Source organism: Sus scrofa, chromosome 1 (genome assembly GCF_000003025.6).
Source record: "Sus scrofa isolate TJ Tabasco breed Duroc chromosome 1, Sscrofa11.1, whole genome shotgun sequence".
Taxonomy (NCBI): domain Eukaryota; kingdom Metazoa; phylum Chordata; class Mammalia; order Artiodactyla; family Suidae; genus Sus; species Sus scrofa.
This window is the reverse complement of record NC_010443.5, coordinates 8,547,057-8,563,440: the sequence shown is the minus strand read 5'-3', so window position 1 is coordinate 8,563,440 and position 16,384 is coordinate 8,547,057. Positions and strand designations below refer to the sequence as shown.

Below are 16,384 nucleotides of genomic sequence, written 5' to 3'. Positions count from 1 at the left end.
CACGCGTATGTGGCCTGTGGAGGAGCCCTGAAGGTGAGGTCACAAGACTCATGTTTGGGGCCCACCTGCCCACTTACCTGAATGCGATTTTAAATCGGATAACCTCTGAACCCCTTTCTTGATTGATAATGGTCTAGTTGTGGACACAAGCTGAATGGTTATGAAAGCGTGTGTGAGCGGCAAAGTCCTCAAACATTTTTTTGGTGACTGCTACTGAAAAACAGAGAACACGGGAGGACAATTGTAGTTGCAGGTGGGAGCCGAGAGCGCGAGCTTCCAGCCATCAGAAGAGAACCAGCTTGCCCAGCTCCCCCTGAAGCACCAGAAGGGAGGCACTCAGAGCGAAGGCATGATGGCCAGGGTGGCAGTCCAGCCACGACAGAGCGAAGCAGTCAGCTCCCTGGTCCCACCGTGACTTAGCAAATCTTGGTGCTGAGGGGGACCAACGCCCAACTGCAGCTTGTCTGGTTTTTGGTCTTAGAGATTCTAAAGCCCCTAACTTAATATGGAGAATTCATTTGTGATACTTAGACTGTGAAGAAAACACACACTTTAAACTGGAATAATTTATTGTTCTAACAAAAGTAAAAAGTACGGAAAATTAGTGTATTTGAATCAGAGTAGAGAAAATCTCACACGAGCAGATTTCGGCCTTTAGCACCTTTGAAAAGAAACATTCAGAGTTAAGACAAGAGGCAGTACAGCGCCTGACGACCTTGGCGCGTGACTCCTCTGACCCGGGGTGGGCGGGTCACAGAACAGTGCGGTTATTTGGTGGGTTTCTCTACACTGACACACTCAGGAGGAGAAGGGTGGGCACGGGCTAGACGGCTGGTGGTGAGAAGAGGAAGAGCAGTGCTGGGACACAGGCGAGGCGCGGGCTGGGCGCGGCGGTCAGATGGAGAGTCCGAAGGCGCTGACGATGCAGTACATGGTCTTGTTCTCCCATCGCACCGTGCAGCTCCCTGCGGGGAAGGGAGGCTGGGGTCCTTCGGGTGCCCACCCGGGCAGGCCGAGCACTTAAGCACTTACCTCCGTGCGGCCCACAAGGCCGGCTGGGCAGCCTCTTTCTCAGAAAAGGTTTTTAAAGGTGACGCCAGTCAACACGCACTCAAAGACCCGAGACCTCTCGCACACACGTCCTAAAGCACTACTCTGACTCCCCGGACCTCAGCGAGGTCCCCGCGCTGCCGGGCCTGCAGGGAGATGCCCGGACAAGCCCTCACGTCGGGGTGAACCCGTACCGTCCGTGGAGCTGTCCCAGAAGCAGGAACTTGCCGTGTGGAGTCCAGCTCCATTCTTCTGCATGATCACACAGGTCACTGCAATTAAAACAAACTTTTATTAGAGAAATCCACCTGGCAACACAGTTCCTTTCTGTCCCTTTTAGCACTGACGTGGCTGATGTTCACTACAAACATTCTGCGGGGAGAGCGCCTGGTCCTGCAACACCCACAAATGCCCCCCGCTTGTGCCAAATGCATCTGACCCGAAACGCTAGGAAATCCTGAGACGTGCCCAGTGGCCACGCAGGCCAGCTGGGTGGCGGTGTACACAAGGGCCCTGCTCCTACCAGGAGCTTCACGGTTGGGCGTCTCAGCGCCACACTGCTCTCCTGACACCAGACAGTCTTTGAGAAGCAAAAATCCATTACCGATGTACTTAAATGGTTTCCCCAGCTTGGTGAGTTGGCTTAAAGTCTGTTCCACGACGTTCGTGGTCCACTGGTTCACTTTGCTGTGCTGATAGGCGTTGCCACCGATTGCACTTTCTATGGCCTGGAAGACAGGGCACGGCCTGTCACTCAGCTGGCACCTTCCAGCACCCCCCCACGTGAGCACAGCTGTGCTTTGCCCAAAGCACTGCAGAAGCAGAGCTTGCATTTGTAACTACAAGGACTGCAAACAGGCTTTTAACAGTGTGTACTGCATTTAAATGTTTTACACTCACTTTAAAAAATACATAATCATATAGCATTTGTCAACTTTTAAAAAACATTTTGACTGAATTTAATGTTTGCTGTTGTGAATAGTATCTGGAGATAGGCAACACATTTTTTTCCTACCGAGGCTAGAAAACATTTTCCTCTGTCTGTTCCTTTCTTAAAAGTACAGTAGAGGGAGTGCCCTTTGTAGCTCAGCGGTAACAAACCCAACTAGCGTCCATGAGGACACAGGTTTGATCCCCAGCCGCACTCAGCGGGTTAGGGATCCAGCGTTGCTGTGAGCTGTGGTGTAGGTCGGAGACACGGCTCGGATCCAGTGTTGCTGTGGCGTAAGCCGGCAGCTGTAGCTCCGATGTGACCCCTAGCCTGGGAACCTCCACATGCTGCCCATGCAGCCCTAAAAAGACAAAAAAGAAAAGTACAGCAGAGGCATCTTTATCAATTATACAGCTAACAATGTAAAAATTTATCTATATGATTATGCATGCGCGAATGCGTCATCTAGCATTTTCTGGGAGTATGTTAGTACACAAGTACATTTTCTAGAAAACGAAAGAACTGCTGCTCTGTTTATTCCAAAACTTGTTTAAATCTGTGGTGAACCTTTTCTTGACATGAAATTCCTCGTCTTTTCTGTGCCGTATTCTGGGGAGGGTCACGGTGAACACCAAAAGGTTATTCAGGAACACCTGTGGTTCCGGGCTCCTACCTTGGTCAGGCTGGTAGGGAGGACATTCCCATTTTATGATTTTCTGGGCTTTTTACACCGATGCTAGTATGCCTGCTTCTAAGCAGCTTTCTTCTCTTACCCCTTTTCTAACTTGTGCTGGAAACCAGAAAACCAAGTTTTTATGACAGTTATGATCTAAAATTTCTATTCTGGAGAGAAGGCGGCCCAGGATCTGAGTTGTACACAGTGGTGACCGACTCGCCTAAGCCCAGAGATCTTGGTTTGAGGAACAAAAAGCTACCTATGGTCACACCCTGATTTCTACCTGTAGGAATTCCTAGTCACCCTGGGGCTCTGAGGCGTTCCTGCTCCCTCCCCCTGCCCACCCCTGTCATCACAGCTCCTTCCCTTTCTCATTCTCTGCCAAGTCCTTCTCTGCCAAGCTCCTTCTCATTCTCTGCCAGGTCCTCTCCCGCCCCAGCTCAGCATGGGGCCAAGGGAGCAGAGAGGGAACAGGTCTGGGGACGGTCTAAGCAGTGGGGGCCGCGCTCCAGCTAAACCTCTAACTCGGGCAACTCCCTCCACACACACGGCAGTTCACTGGTTTTCAGGGACGGGGGAACCCTCCTCCAATTCTGGACCCACCCGAATGTCCTACTACCGGCACTACTTAAAATAGCTCAACTACAGAATTAGCCTCTGAGCGCCTCTGAGATCCTGTGCCAGCAACACCAAAGAAAGAGCACTTCCACTAAGGAGGGCTACTTGCAACCGGCCTTGCTGCCTGGGAACCAAGTCAAAGACAAAACAGAAACCAAGTGAGGCCCTAGGAGACTTCATAACAAACCAACTCCACTTCTCCCGTCTCCGTGGCATTCACCCTTCTTCCCGCTCCCCACTGTAAGAAACACTGTATTTCAAAACATGATGAAAAGCAAAGCGTTACAGATCCTGCAGAGCAACTAGAAAATCATGCCTGATGCTGAATGGTATATATGGCAGAAGAAAACCGCTTTGCTTTATGATGCTATTCACAAAAACAGGTTGCAGTTCTTTGCCACTCTGGCATTAGTCAATAATTTGCATTAGAATCAGTTCCAAATCACGTCCACAGCCTCAAATGGTACTGTTTAATTGAGGCCACCTATGAGTGGTTTTTTAGCGGCTGGCTTTGCTATCTGTGCCCCGCCTGCAGGGGAGGGGAAAGTGGTCTCGCTCCTGCCCCAGGCCCCCAGGCGCGGCGCTAGTCCAGCCACACCCCCTCCCTCCAAGTCCCTCAAACACACCGCGCACACTCCCTACCACAGGGCCTTTGCACGTGTTGTCTACTGCCTGGAATTTCGGTCCCCCTCTTTTCACTGAGTGAACACTACTTCTACTTTCTCCAAATTCGAGCTCTGAACTCACTAGGTGGGTTAATCCCTCAAAGCACCGCATGCCGTGGCAGTTACCACACAGGGAATATAAGCTTCTGTTTTCCAGTGTGATTATGTGCTGAAATGTCTGCCCTGCCTCCAATTCTATAAATTCATCATCGCACGTCCCCTCGATATATATATATTTTTGAAGGAATGGACAAAGACCCTTTTCTGACTCCCAATCCCATCACCTAAGGGAGGTACCGTGGCCAATACAGTGGACGGTTCAGGAATGTAAGAAAAATCAGCCCCAACTGGATCACCAGGTCTTGAGGAACTGGCAGCTGTGCAATTCTTTAAAAGTCCCTCTTCCTTAAACACCGGGAACATTTACTGGTACACCGTGAGTCTTTAATTCTAAAAGGTCACAGAATCAGGCCTTAGTAACAGTCAATAACAAAGCTGTATATACAATTTCCTGTCTCATTTAAAATATATAATTTCCATAATATGGGAGTAATTCTTATCTAGACATTCACTGAAGTAAAAACTGTGATTTGAAATGCCAAAACACCCAGGCGCAGCTGAAACAATTCCAAGACAGTATTTAGACCATATTATTTGCACTCATAGAAGCCACGAAGCAAACATTTACAAGGGGGCACTGCTCCGCTCACCTCCTTCACAATGTTGCTCACTTCGTCAACGACGAAAGCCGTCTGTAAGGAAGAACACGAGTTACAAGTTACATTTGATTGACTTAAGAGATCCTTTTCCACTGCACTGCTCCATGCAAATTCAGGTAATGCACACAACTCAGAAAGGGAGACCTTCAACACGATCCAAGCAGGCTGGGTGTTTTACTGAGGGAAATATGCAGTAGCTCCCCGAGGACCCCGGAGCTGGCGAAAGGCAGGCAGGGTATCTGAATACATGTATGTATGAGCGGGAAGGTTTCTGGTTTGTTTTCATTTGGTTTTCATCATGCGAGGACCCCAAAGACTGACTTCACTTTAAACCAGAATGTAATTTCTCTGTCCACGTCAACTGGCCACTAGGATCACAACAAATACATAAGTGTATTGAATTACTTGACTTTTTGTATAAATTAACTGTTTCTTTCCCTGATGTAAACTGACTAGATTTGAAACTTCAGACGTTTTGGGTTTGGGCTTTTTTTTAACCACTATTAGTGATATGGCTTACAATGATTTTATGGTTTCCTGTGGTGTTTTGTCCCAGTGTTGTCCTGCTTCAGGACTAGACAGCCGGCTGCTGCACAGTGTGTATCCGCCAGTGTGTCAAGATGAGGTGGGGGGCAGGCTGTGAGCGGTAGGTCTAGGCGCCAGGATTTAGGAGCAGTTTTCTTTTTTCTTTCTTTTTACATAAGGGACTTTTGAATGGATACAAGGTTCCCTCTGAGCCCTGGAAATACCTTCACGGCAGCCCCGGGGCCTCAGTCCACGAGCATCCTGGTGGGATAAAGGCAGAGAACCCTGCTCTGGGCAGGGAATTTTCCCCCTGGCTGGGCTGCTGGCCCGTGGCCCTGTTCCAGCAAGGCCCCTGTGCATCCAGGAGGGTCGAGAGCTGACTGCCTGAAGCCCCCTCACTGGCTGTCCTCCAAAGTCATACTTGCAGACAAAGCCAACTGGCCAAGATAATGAAAATTTGCAGTTATCTTACAGAGGTTAAATTATTTTTCAAAGTTTAAAGGCTCCTTCCAAGAGACTTTGGTGACCCTAAACCATACAGGAAAGTCCCTGCGGTTAAAATATGAAAAAGGGTGAAGGGCATTTCAATGGGCTTTTAGTGGAAAGTACAGCAGTTGCACAAACCACTGGGCAGTTCCAACTTCCAAGGACAGATAACCATGGACCAAGAGGAGAGTTACAGAGCTCCAGGTAACTACATGAAGTTTGCTCTGCAGAGGCTGTTGGGAGGAGTGGTGTGGATACCGAGGGCAGGCCCTCTAGAAGGCAGACAAGGATACACGGGCCTTATCCTGCGCACAACACCCATCACGTTCAGCTCCTTTGTTCTCAGATACGTAGTTGAGATCTGGAATAATGAAGTCACTTAGCCACCTCCCTGGTGAGAGCCAGGATAAGGTGCAGAGAAACAAAATGCCAGGATACCAGGCTTCTTTCTACATTGCCATTTTCCTTCTTAAAGTTTTACTCAATATTCCTATCATACAAGCCTTTTTCCAATATGATAGGAGTTAACAGCTTACAGGGAAAAGCTTCCCTTGGCTAGCTGCTCCTGAACCACCGTTTCTCCCAATGACCCCTGGTCGCTACCATCATTCAAACACTGCTGACGACATTGCCACAGAAAGCTGTGCTAGGTAGGAAACTAGATAAAAATTGAAACTCTGAGATCAGTCCTTAGGCCTTACATATATATTCTTTTCCCCTCAAAACATTCTTGCGTAAATTTCGAAAATGGTAAAAATATCAAACCTTACCGTATTTATCTACACTTTTTATTTCTGACAGGCTGCATAATACACAGGACTCCATTCATCTGTATTTCAACAAGAATTATTTAGCAAAAAGACGGGCAACTTATTCTTCTCTAAGAGCAGTTCCCTTGGTATAATATTCCCTGAATGCTCATAAGCTTGAAGCAAAGCCAGGTAACAACACACTGTTACGATGAATGGCTTCTGCTGGGCAAATTACTGTATGCTTTATGCTGCTGCTCCACTGGGGCAATAAGAGGTGGCTTTTTTCCCCACAAACAGAAGCTTCCTACAGCTCAAACTCAAGCGGAAATGTACGTATGGTGGCCTGGGTGGGAGTGAGGCCAGCAGAGAACAGGTGTAGAACCAAAGACAAAGGCAGGTTCTCCTGTGGTACACGTGTGCCTTTTGCCCACCGCCTGAGCATCAAATCTGCCCGACTGGACGGACTTGGAAGATATAACTGTACGTGCGGGTCGCGCATGCTGCTCACTGCGGAGTCTTGCAAATTTCAGCCAGCGGACGCACCAGCGGCCTCCGTCTTCCCCACCCCAGGGCGGGGTCTGCACACGGAATCAGAGGGGCGAGGGACCGCGCTCTCCCGGGGACGCACGCGGCGCGCGCGCCTTCACGCCCCGCCCCCGAGCCCCGCCCTGGGCAGGACAACGACGCCGGGAGTCCGCCGGGCGGGGGTTCGCCGGGAAGCGCGCCGCAGGGCACCGCTGCAGGCAGCCGGCGCCGGGGACGGCCGCCCCCCACATCCCGACACAGCCCGGGTGCCGGCACACGCCCCTGGCGGCCGCCGCCCACCCGCACCCGGAACTCCCAGCCTCCGCCCTTCCCGCCGTCGACACGGCCGTTACCTCCTCGGTAGCCTGGTAGTCTTCCATCTTCCCTCCTGCGAGTCGCCTCCGCCTCCCTGAGTGGAGCGCACTGCGCAGGCGCACTCAGGCCCCGCCCCGCGCTCGCGTCCGGCCCCGCCCTCCCCTAGGGCCCCGCCCAGGCCGCTCTAGGGCGCCGCCCTTACCCTGGGGCCTGTGCCGCCCTGGCCCGCCCGGCGGGTATTTGGGATGAGCCCTTGCCGCTCTGGTTCTCCGGGGTGGGGGTGGGGGTGTTTACCGCGGGAGCCCCACCCCGGTGTCCCGGCAGCTCCCTGGGCCGCTGCAACTGAAACAAAACAAACGGACAAGCCAGTCCGGGAGGGGGAGAGTCTTCCCGGCCCCTCCCTCCAGTTTGTACTGGGTGGGTTAATTTGAACGTTCAAGCGGGTTTGGACACCTAGTACAGACTGCAAAGTGATTTCTCAACATGATGGGAAGTCTGAGATAGTGTTTGCAGTCCCCTTGGGGATCCAGGATCAGGAACTTTAGTTCTAAACGAAACCTTCCTTTGGGGGAGGTAAGTTTTTCATATAAATGAGATTCTTTTTTTTTTTTTCTTCAAGCACCATTAAAAAAAAAAAAAAAGGCCTTTTGGTTGGAAAATGTAAAATGCTGCATACTTTGTGATTGCCTTAAGCAGCATGACCTAGACGTACACTTAACTTGTATAGGGTCGTTATAAAAATTAGTAATTGCTCTGGGCTCTGGATTCTCTCCAGGAATAGCTGGGTCTATGCACCTGCTTGCATGTGAGTGAGGCTCAGACCTTTGACTTTGGGGCTACTTTCTCTGTTGTTTTCTTTTAACCACGCCTTCGAAGTCAAATGTCACTTCTTACCTCACCAAATCCCAGGAGTTAAAACCCACTTCCTCCTCCTAGGAAGGGCTGACCACAGCACCCTGAGTCTGGGTAGAATGAAGCGGTAGAGCCCACGTTCAGTCACATCTGCAGCCCTTGTTTCCACTTCTAGAATCTAAGTTCCATGCTGGCAAAATCCATTTTATTCACCAATGTATCCCCTGCCCCTTTCACTGTACATGGTAAATATTTTAATTTAAAATGTGTTGAAGGAGTTCCCATTGTGGCACAGCGGAAACAAATCCAACTAGGAACCATGAGGTTGCGGGTTTGATCTGTGGCCTTGCTCAGTGGATTAGGGATCTGGTGTTGCTATGAGCTGTGGTGTTGGTCGCAGACACGGCTCAGATCTGGCAATGCTGGGGCTGTGGCTTAGGCTGGCCGCTGTAGCTCTGACTGGACCCCTGGCCTGGGAACCACCATATGCTGTGGGTGCGGCCCTCAAAAGACAAAAGACAAAAAAAAAAATGTATTGAGTGACTCATCTCCCCACACATTAGTTCCGCTTTATACCCAGTTGCAGAGAACTGAGTAGAGGGAGGTGCAGTCGCCTGCCTCCTTGTGGGAAAGGGGGGCACAGAGGAGGGCAGAGAGTGAAAGGCACGAGAGGGCCCTGCCCTGAACACCTGACCTGAGCAAGGGGACCTGCTCAGTGGGGACAGGCTGTTCGCTCCAATTCTTAACTCTCTCTCTCTTTTGAGTTTTGGTTTCTTCCTGTTATGTGGCTTCAGCTCACCTGTTCCAGTGTTTCAGCCTCGAACCTCAGTCTCCATATGATTCTATGTCTGGCATTTCTTTTTGGGGGGCTGCCTCTGCAGCATCTGGAGGTTCCCAGGCTAGGGGTCGAATTGGAGCTGCAGCTGCAGCCTATACCACAGCCACAGCCATATTGGATCCGAGCCACATGTGTGACCTACACCACAACAACAGGTCCTTAACCCACTGAGCAAGGCCATGGAATCAAACCCATATGCTCATGGATACAGGTCAGGTCTGTTACCACTGAGCTACATGGGAACCCCTCCCACTCTCTTCTAATTCTCCTCGGCTACTCTGTGGTGGCCCCAGAGGCCCACTAGCTGTGTGTCTTAGAATTATGTGCAAAGCAAGAGTGAACAGGTTCTGAGTAGGTTCCGGACATCTTTTCTAAGTTGCTCTGCAGCCTTTTAAGAACTTCCTAATTCAAATGTGTCCTGAATGGCTACTGGGATAGTGTTGCCAAAATCTCACCTGCTTCTGTACCCCGATGCCAAATAGAAACATGGAGACAGACTTGGAGGAAACAGAAAAAGTAGCTTTAATTGCCAGGCAAAGAGGGGAACCCAGCAGGCTAGAGCCTCCAGGACTGTGCCCCCCTCCAAGGGGGTAGTGAGGAGTCTTACTGTGTTTGAGGAGCAGGGCGTGATCAGCTCATGGGCATTTTCCTGATTGGGGGTGGCGGGGTCACTGGGAGTCAGCGTCATCAGCCTTCTGGTTCCAACCTGTCTGGGGTCTCCGTGGGTGTGGGCAGCATCCAGGTGACTTCTTCCAGCCGGTGGGGGCTTCAGCACCTGCCAAACAGCTCCAAGGACCACACTCAGAATATTATATGTAGTCTTTGGAGAAGAGCTAACTAAAGGCCCTTGACTTTTTTGACCAGCTGAACTATCCTTATTCTGTCTTGCCTGTTTTCCTTTGTTTACTGTATTTTTCTCACTTCTCTGATTAAATTGATTCTTTGAAGCTTTTCTATAGAGAAAAAGGCAGGTGAAGGATGCGAGTGGGGGCCACTCTGGGAGGGCCTCCCAGGGTCCTGCTGGGTTCCTCCAACTGTGCAGTAGTAACACTTGGATCTGAGGTTACATTGTGACTGCAGATCACCAGCATGGGCCTAACTCAGTAGGAAACATGTGAATGTGAATTTTCAAAAACCGTCCATGACTTTAGCCTGTCTGCATCGAGTACCGCTCTCCACTTTTAACGGGCAATGACCGTTCATTAAGTGATCATGATACACGTCATGCCGGGTCTGCCCAGAAACGGATGAATGGGTCTGTTTATCTTCAGAACTGTGTTCACGTATTCAACGCACATACAGTGAGCACTCACTTGAAAGCAGCAGCCTCTGAGCTGGAGCAGAGGCTAGACCGGTGACGAAGTTATGGTCTTCATGGAAAATATTAAAAAATTAATATCCATCAACGGGTGGATTTGAATTCTCTAGGTTCAGCGATGTTATGGTGCTTGGGAAAAATGCAGTGACGTGGTATTGCTTTCTGTCCAATTGATATGCACTCTGAAGGCCTGAGGAACTTGAAATCACTGTGGCACTTGGCTGTGTGTGACGCTGCCAGCACCTCTGCTCTGCCGAGAGTGAATGTCCCCCAGATGTCCTGGATTGTAAACACACTGACTCGGAGCTGCTCCCCGCTTCCGGTATTCTGCCTTTTTTGGTTTGTCTTTTTAGGGCCACACCTGCGGCATATGGAAGTTCCCACGCTAGGGGTCAAATCGGAGCTGCAGATGCCAGCCTACACCACAGCCATCAGCCACGCCCGATCCGAGCCGCCTCTGCGACCTACACCACAGCTCCTGGCAACGCAAGATCCTTAACCCACTGAGCGAGGCCAGGGATCCAACCGGTGTCTTCATGGTTCCTCGTCGGATTCGCTACTGCTGAGCCACAATGGGAACTCTCAGCCATATTTTTGAATGACGTTTCGTTTCCGTGCAGTCAGTGGAATGGATCTTGGGTTTGCTTTTCAGTTGGGGGCCTCTCTGTGGGTTGGCTGATGTGTGCTTTCTTTGAGTCAAGTCTCTTAAGTACACTTTTTAGAAATAGGATTGGTGTTGTCAAAGCTTTAATTAGCAAGTGTGGGCCTAATAACCACAGCCATGTCACCTCAACAGATCCCATCTGCAGCCGCCGTTCAGGTGCCCAGCGTTGCCTGTGCAGCCCTTCGCCCTCTGCATCCGGTCCTGTGGGACTGGAGTTTTCAGTTTTCCTTCCCATCCCTGTGCTTAGGAGTGTGTTTTTGAGATGTATCATGCAGTCCTGCTAAGTTAATAAGAATAGAGTTCCCATCGTGGCTCCGCGGTTAACGAATCTGATTAGCGTCCATGAGGACGCAGGTTCAATCCCTGACCTCACTCAGTGAGTTAAGGATCTGGCATTGCTGTGAGCTGTGGTGTAGGTCGCAGATGTGGCTGGGAGCCAGTGTTTCTGTGGCTGTAGGCTGGTAGCTACAGCTCCAATTCGACTCCTAGCCTGGGAACCTCCATATGCCGCAGGTATGGCCCTAAAAAAGCAAAAAAAAAAAAATTAATAAGAATAAAGATGATGGAGATGGAGGTGATAATATGATGATGAAGATGGCAACTGCAAAACACTGGAGACTGAGGAATTTAGTGTCGAAAGGGAAAAGGAACTTGTAGCTTACACATATGTCAGGTGAGAGTCCTGGGCTGAGAAATGACATGCTAACGAGATTAGCTAAGAAACACCTATATTTAGATCTGCTGTCATCTGGGAAGCCGGGCATGGTAGGACTGAAGTACCTCTGTACCAACAGGAAATGGCTTTTGCTCTGAGCCGCTTGTGTCTCTCGTCCTCTCAATCCTGGCTACCCTTTTGCCCCTTCTCTGGGACCCCCACCCCCAAGATCCTGTAGTTAAAGGATAACTCGGGGCATAGCAAGTCCTATAGAGGGCATTCCTTCTGGCTGGTTGACGTTCACGCTGTCGTAGTCATTAAATAGCTTATCAGCCCTGTGTATATGGACAAAGGGCACACGCTGCATCAGTCGGCATGGGCCAGGGTAGCTGCAGAAACAAATGACCCTGACTCTTAGTGGTTGACGACAACAGATGTGTATTCGTCACTCACCCCGCATCATCACTGAGAGTCTGCTGTGACTCTGCCCCCGTGTCTTCTCCATGCTGGGACCAGGCAGATGGAGCATCCTGACCCCAGAGTCACTGAGGATGAGGGAGGTGGGGTGGGGGGATGGTATCCTGATAGCTGGCTAAGAAGGCGTTGCTCACAAGTGCGTGCTTTTCATGGACCAGAGCAAGTCCCTCGGCCAGCCTGGGTTACAGGGCAGGGACACGGATAGGAGAAGAATGTCGCACAGCTTTCTGAAGGTTTCCCTGTGACTTGCAGAGTTCACTTTCTCTTTGCCTGACTCCTGCTCATTCATCAACCCGGCCACTCCCCCCTCCCCCGCTTCTCTGGTCTGATCCCCAGGCCAGGTCTGTGTCACCTCACTTCAGTTTCACATGTGATCTAATTTATACCTGCTCGATTTGAGCACCCAGGTGCACTCTATCTTTGCCAACTCTTTCTTGCTGTCCATTGTAGTCTGAGACAACCTTCGGTCAGTGGTCTCCAAACTTCTTTAATTATGCCCCTTTAGCAGGAAAAATTTTTGAATGGGTACCCCCAGTGTATGTTTATTTCAACTATGCTATATTAAACTATGAATCCATTTATTTAATATTAATAAAGTTTGTTTTAGATTTTTGAAAGAGCTAAATAGAAATAGAAGTTATAAATTTTTTTAGTCTATCCTACCGCTTTTTTTTCAGCCATGCCCTCATGAGGAAGTTTCCGGGTCAGGGATTGAACCCAAGCCACAGCAGTGATAATGCTGGAGCCTTAACCGGCTGAGCCACCAGGGAACTCCCAGTATATCCTACTGCTATATGGGCCAAATTGTGTCTCTCCCACAATTCATATATTGAAGCTCTAACCCCCTTCAGAATATTACCTATATTGGGAAGTAGAGTGTGTTTGGAGATAGTCTTTTTTTTTTTTTTTTTTTTTTTTTTTTTTTGTCTTTTTAGGGCTGTACCCATGGCATATGAAAGTTCCTGGGCTAGGGGTCAAATTGGAGCTGCAGTCACAGGCCTACACCACAGCCACAGCAATGCAGGATCCAAGCTGCATCTGCAATCTGCACCACAGCTCGCGGCAATGCTGGATCCTTAACCCACTGAGCAAGGCCAGGGATGGAACCAGCATCCTCATGGACACTATATCATGTTCTTAGCCTCTTGAGCCACAGTGGGAACTCCAGGAGACAGTCTCTAAGTCAGTAAGTAGGTTAAAATGAGGGATTATGGTGGTCCTAGTCCAATATGACTGATGTCTTTCTAAGAAGAAATGAAGACACAGAAAGGCACAGAGGGAGTTCCCATCATGGTGCAGTGGTTAACAAATCTGACTAGGAACCATGAGGTTGCAGGTTCGGTCCCTGCCCTTGCTCAGTGGGTTAATGATCCAGCGTTTCGGTGAGCTGTGGTGTAGGTTGCAGACTCGGCTCGGATCCCACGTTGCTGTGGCTCTGGCGTAGGCCGGTGGCTACAGCTCCGATTCAACCCCTAGCCTGGGAACCTCCACATGCCGTGGGAGCAGCCCAAAGAAATAGCAAAAAAGACAAAAGAAAAAAAAAAAAAAAGAAAGGCACAGAGAAATTCTATGACACCTCAGAGATAAGACAGCCATCTACAGGCCAAGGAGAGAAGTATAAACATCTTGATTTTGAACTTCTAGACTGCAGAATTGTGAGAAAAATTCTGTTGTTTAAGCAGCACAGTTCAAGGTATTTCTTGCAGCAGCCTTAGCAACAGCCTACTTTGGAAATAACTATTCTAGGATGCTCTCGTTCTAAAAACATTTTATTCCAAATATTCCTAAATGGATTCCGACAGTCTCTTATGCTATAAAATTATAATATCACTACTAAATAAACAGCAGGCCGTGGGTCCTAGACTGTGATCACTTCGGCAGAGCCTGACTCGGTGGGTGCACAATACATATCTGCGGGTTGAGAGAACTGTCATCTATGAGGGAACCCTCAGAGAGGCCAGATGTTTTGCTCAAGGTCACTCGGGTCTGTCTCACCCCAAAGCCTGTCCTCTTTTCTTTTTTTTCTTTTTTTGGTCCATGCCTGCATCCTATGGAAGTTCCTGGGCCAGGGACTGAATCTGGGCCACAGCTACAACCTACACCACAGCTGCAGCAAGGCCAGTGGGACTCTTAACCCACAATGCTGGGCAGGGATCGAACGCACACCTCCTCAGTGACCCAAGCTGCTACAGTTGGATCCTTAACCCACTGTGCCGCAGTGGGAACTCCTCAAGCCTGTCCTTTTAATTCATTCTTCATCTCGTCATCCTAACCCTTGTGTCTGAGGCAGGAGGTAGATGGGCCCCTGGGCTGAGAACCGTGGGACTCGTTAGGCTGATTACATTGGGCTTGGCTCCTCTGACACGTCAAGGAGAAAGTTAATGGCAGGAGCTGCTGGAGTAAAAATACGACCACGTCCATCACTGCTGGGGTCAAGGAGCTCTCCCCAGTTACACACGCATGGAGGACTCCTAGGGGTCCAAAAAGGAGGGGGTACCAGGCCATAATAAGTCCTGCTAGCCTTCCTTTAAGCCCTTGCTCTGGACTCCATCTTGGTCCAAAGATGTGCACATATATTGGGAAAGGCCCTGGGGCTCGTCTGTGTGAGAAATAAAACCAGATGATTGGCCAAAGGAAAACAAAGAACCGGAAGAGCTGTCCTATATAAGCGATTTAAAAAAATTTTTTTTTAATTTTTTCAGGGCCACATCTGTGGCACATGGAATTTCCCAGGGTAGGGGTTGAATCGGAGCTACAGCTGCCGGCCTACACCACAGCCACAGCAATGCCAGATCCAAGCTGCATCTGCAACCTACACCACAGCTCACGGCAATGCCGGATCCTTAGCCCACTAAGCAAGGCCAGGGATCGAATCCACTTCCTCATGGATGCCAGTTGGATTTGGTTCCGCTGCTCCACAACAGGAACTTCCTATATAAGCGATTTAAATCCCCTCTCTGGCTGCTCCTCATTCAGGAGGATGACCGCACCTGCACTCTTCCTTTGGGTGTGTGTTACGGCTTTGCTTCTGCCATCCCTCTGTGTGCTCTCCCCCATGTTGTACTGTATCTCTAATAATAACCATTGTACCCGATTTAATAGTCTTTGCCTTCTTGAAACATTCTTGCTTTCAGTGGGGGCAAGAATTAGGGCGACTCTGCTTGCATCCTCTAGCTGGTCTAGTGTCTAGGACTCCTGGTCTTCACCCAGGCTGCCCAGGTTCGATTTCTGAGCAGAGAATTAAGATCTCGCTCCAAGCCATCACTCACTGCCATCTCTCTGAAATCAGGTCCATCCCTGCTCTTCATCTGATGGAATTGCCCACCCTGGGGCATCATCCTCAGGTCACAGAAGAATGAGATTTCAGAACTGAAGAGCCAAAGGGATGAGAGTGAACCTCATTTACAATAGAGGAAACTGAGGCCCGGGAGAATTGAGAGGGATCTAGTGACTCCCAAGGCCTCACAGGGCACCTAAATCATCAGCTGACCTACCTGACTCCCAACCAGATTTCGTACTAGTTCATCTTCAAGAGTGAGTCTGAGGTCCTCCAAAAAGCCCACCAAGGGAATGAAAAAACACAACCACAGAGAGGGCAAAGATATCTGTAATATAAATATCTGACAAAGGACTCATAACCTGAATATGTAAAGAACTTCTACCAATCAACAACAGAAAGACAACCCAATAGCTAAATAGGCAAAAGACACGAATAGCCCCTACGTCAAAGTAGACATACAAGCAGTTGATAAACATATAAAATGATGCCACATTGCTCAGCTACTTTATGCATCAGGGAAACAAAAACTAAAACCATAATGCGATACCACTACACACCCACTGGAAAGAATAAAGTAAGAAAGGCAGATAGCATCAACTGTTGAGGCAGATGTGGAGCCCCCGGAACTTGTTGCTGGTAGGATGTAAATTAGTTCAACAATTATAGCATCTGCTATAATGTAATGTAATGTAATGTAAATTAGTTCAACCAAGGGCAGCATCTGCTAAGGTTGAACATGTACCTATGACTAACAATTCCACTCCCAGGCACATAACCGCCAGACACTTGCAAATATTCACCCCAGAGACTCTGCAAGAAAGTTTGTAGCAACGCTTCTCATGACAGCCCCAAACTGTGAATAACGCAAATGTCCATCAACAGTACAATAAACACATTTTTGATATAGTCATACAATGAAATACAATACTGCAAATGAGAATGAACAAACTGCACCTGTATGCAATCGAATGAATCTCATAAATATGCTAACGAAAAGAAACCAGGTCAAAAGATTTAATATTGTATGATTTGATTTAC

The 16,384-nt window shown here is 49.1% G+C and overlaps 1 protein-coding gene across 1 annotated transcript; it reads right to left on the bottom strand.

Moving 5' to 3' along the window:
* DYNLT1 (dynein light chain Tctex-type 1) lies at positions 576 to 7,358 on the bottom strand. The gene is given in 5 exon segments (NM_001145385.1): positions 576 to 965; positions 1,245 to 1,322; positions 1,655 to 1,778; positions 4,651 to 4,692; positions 7,301 to 7,358. Coding segments are annotated over 5 exon segments (342 nt in total). The 5' UTR covers positions 7,328 to 7,358; the 3' UTR covers positions 576 to 894.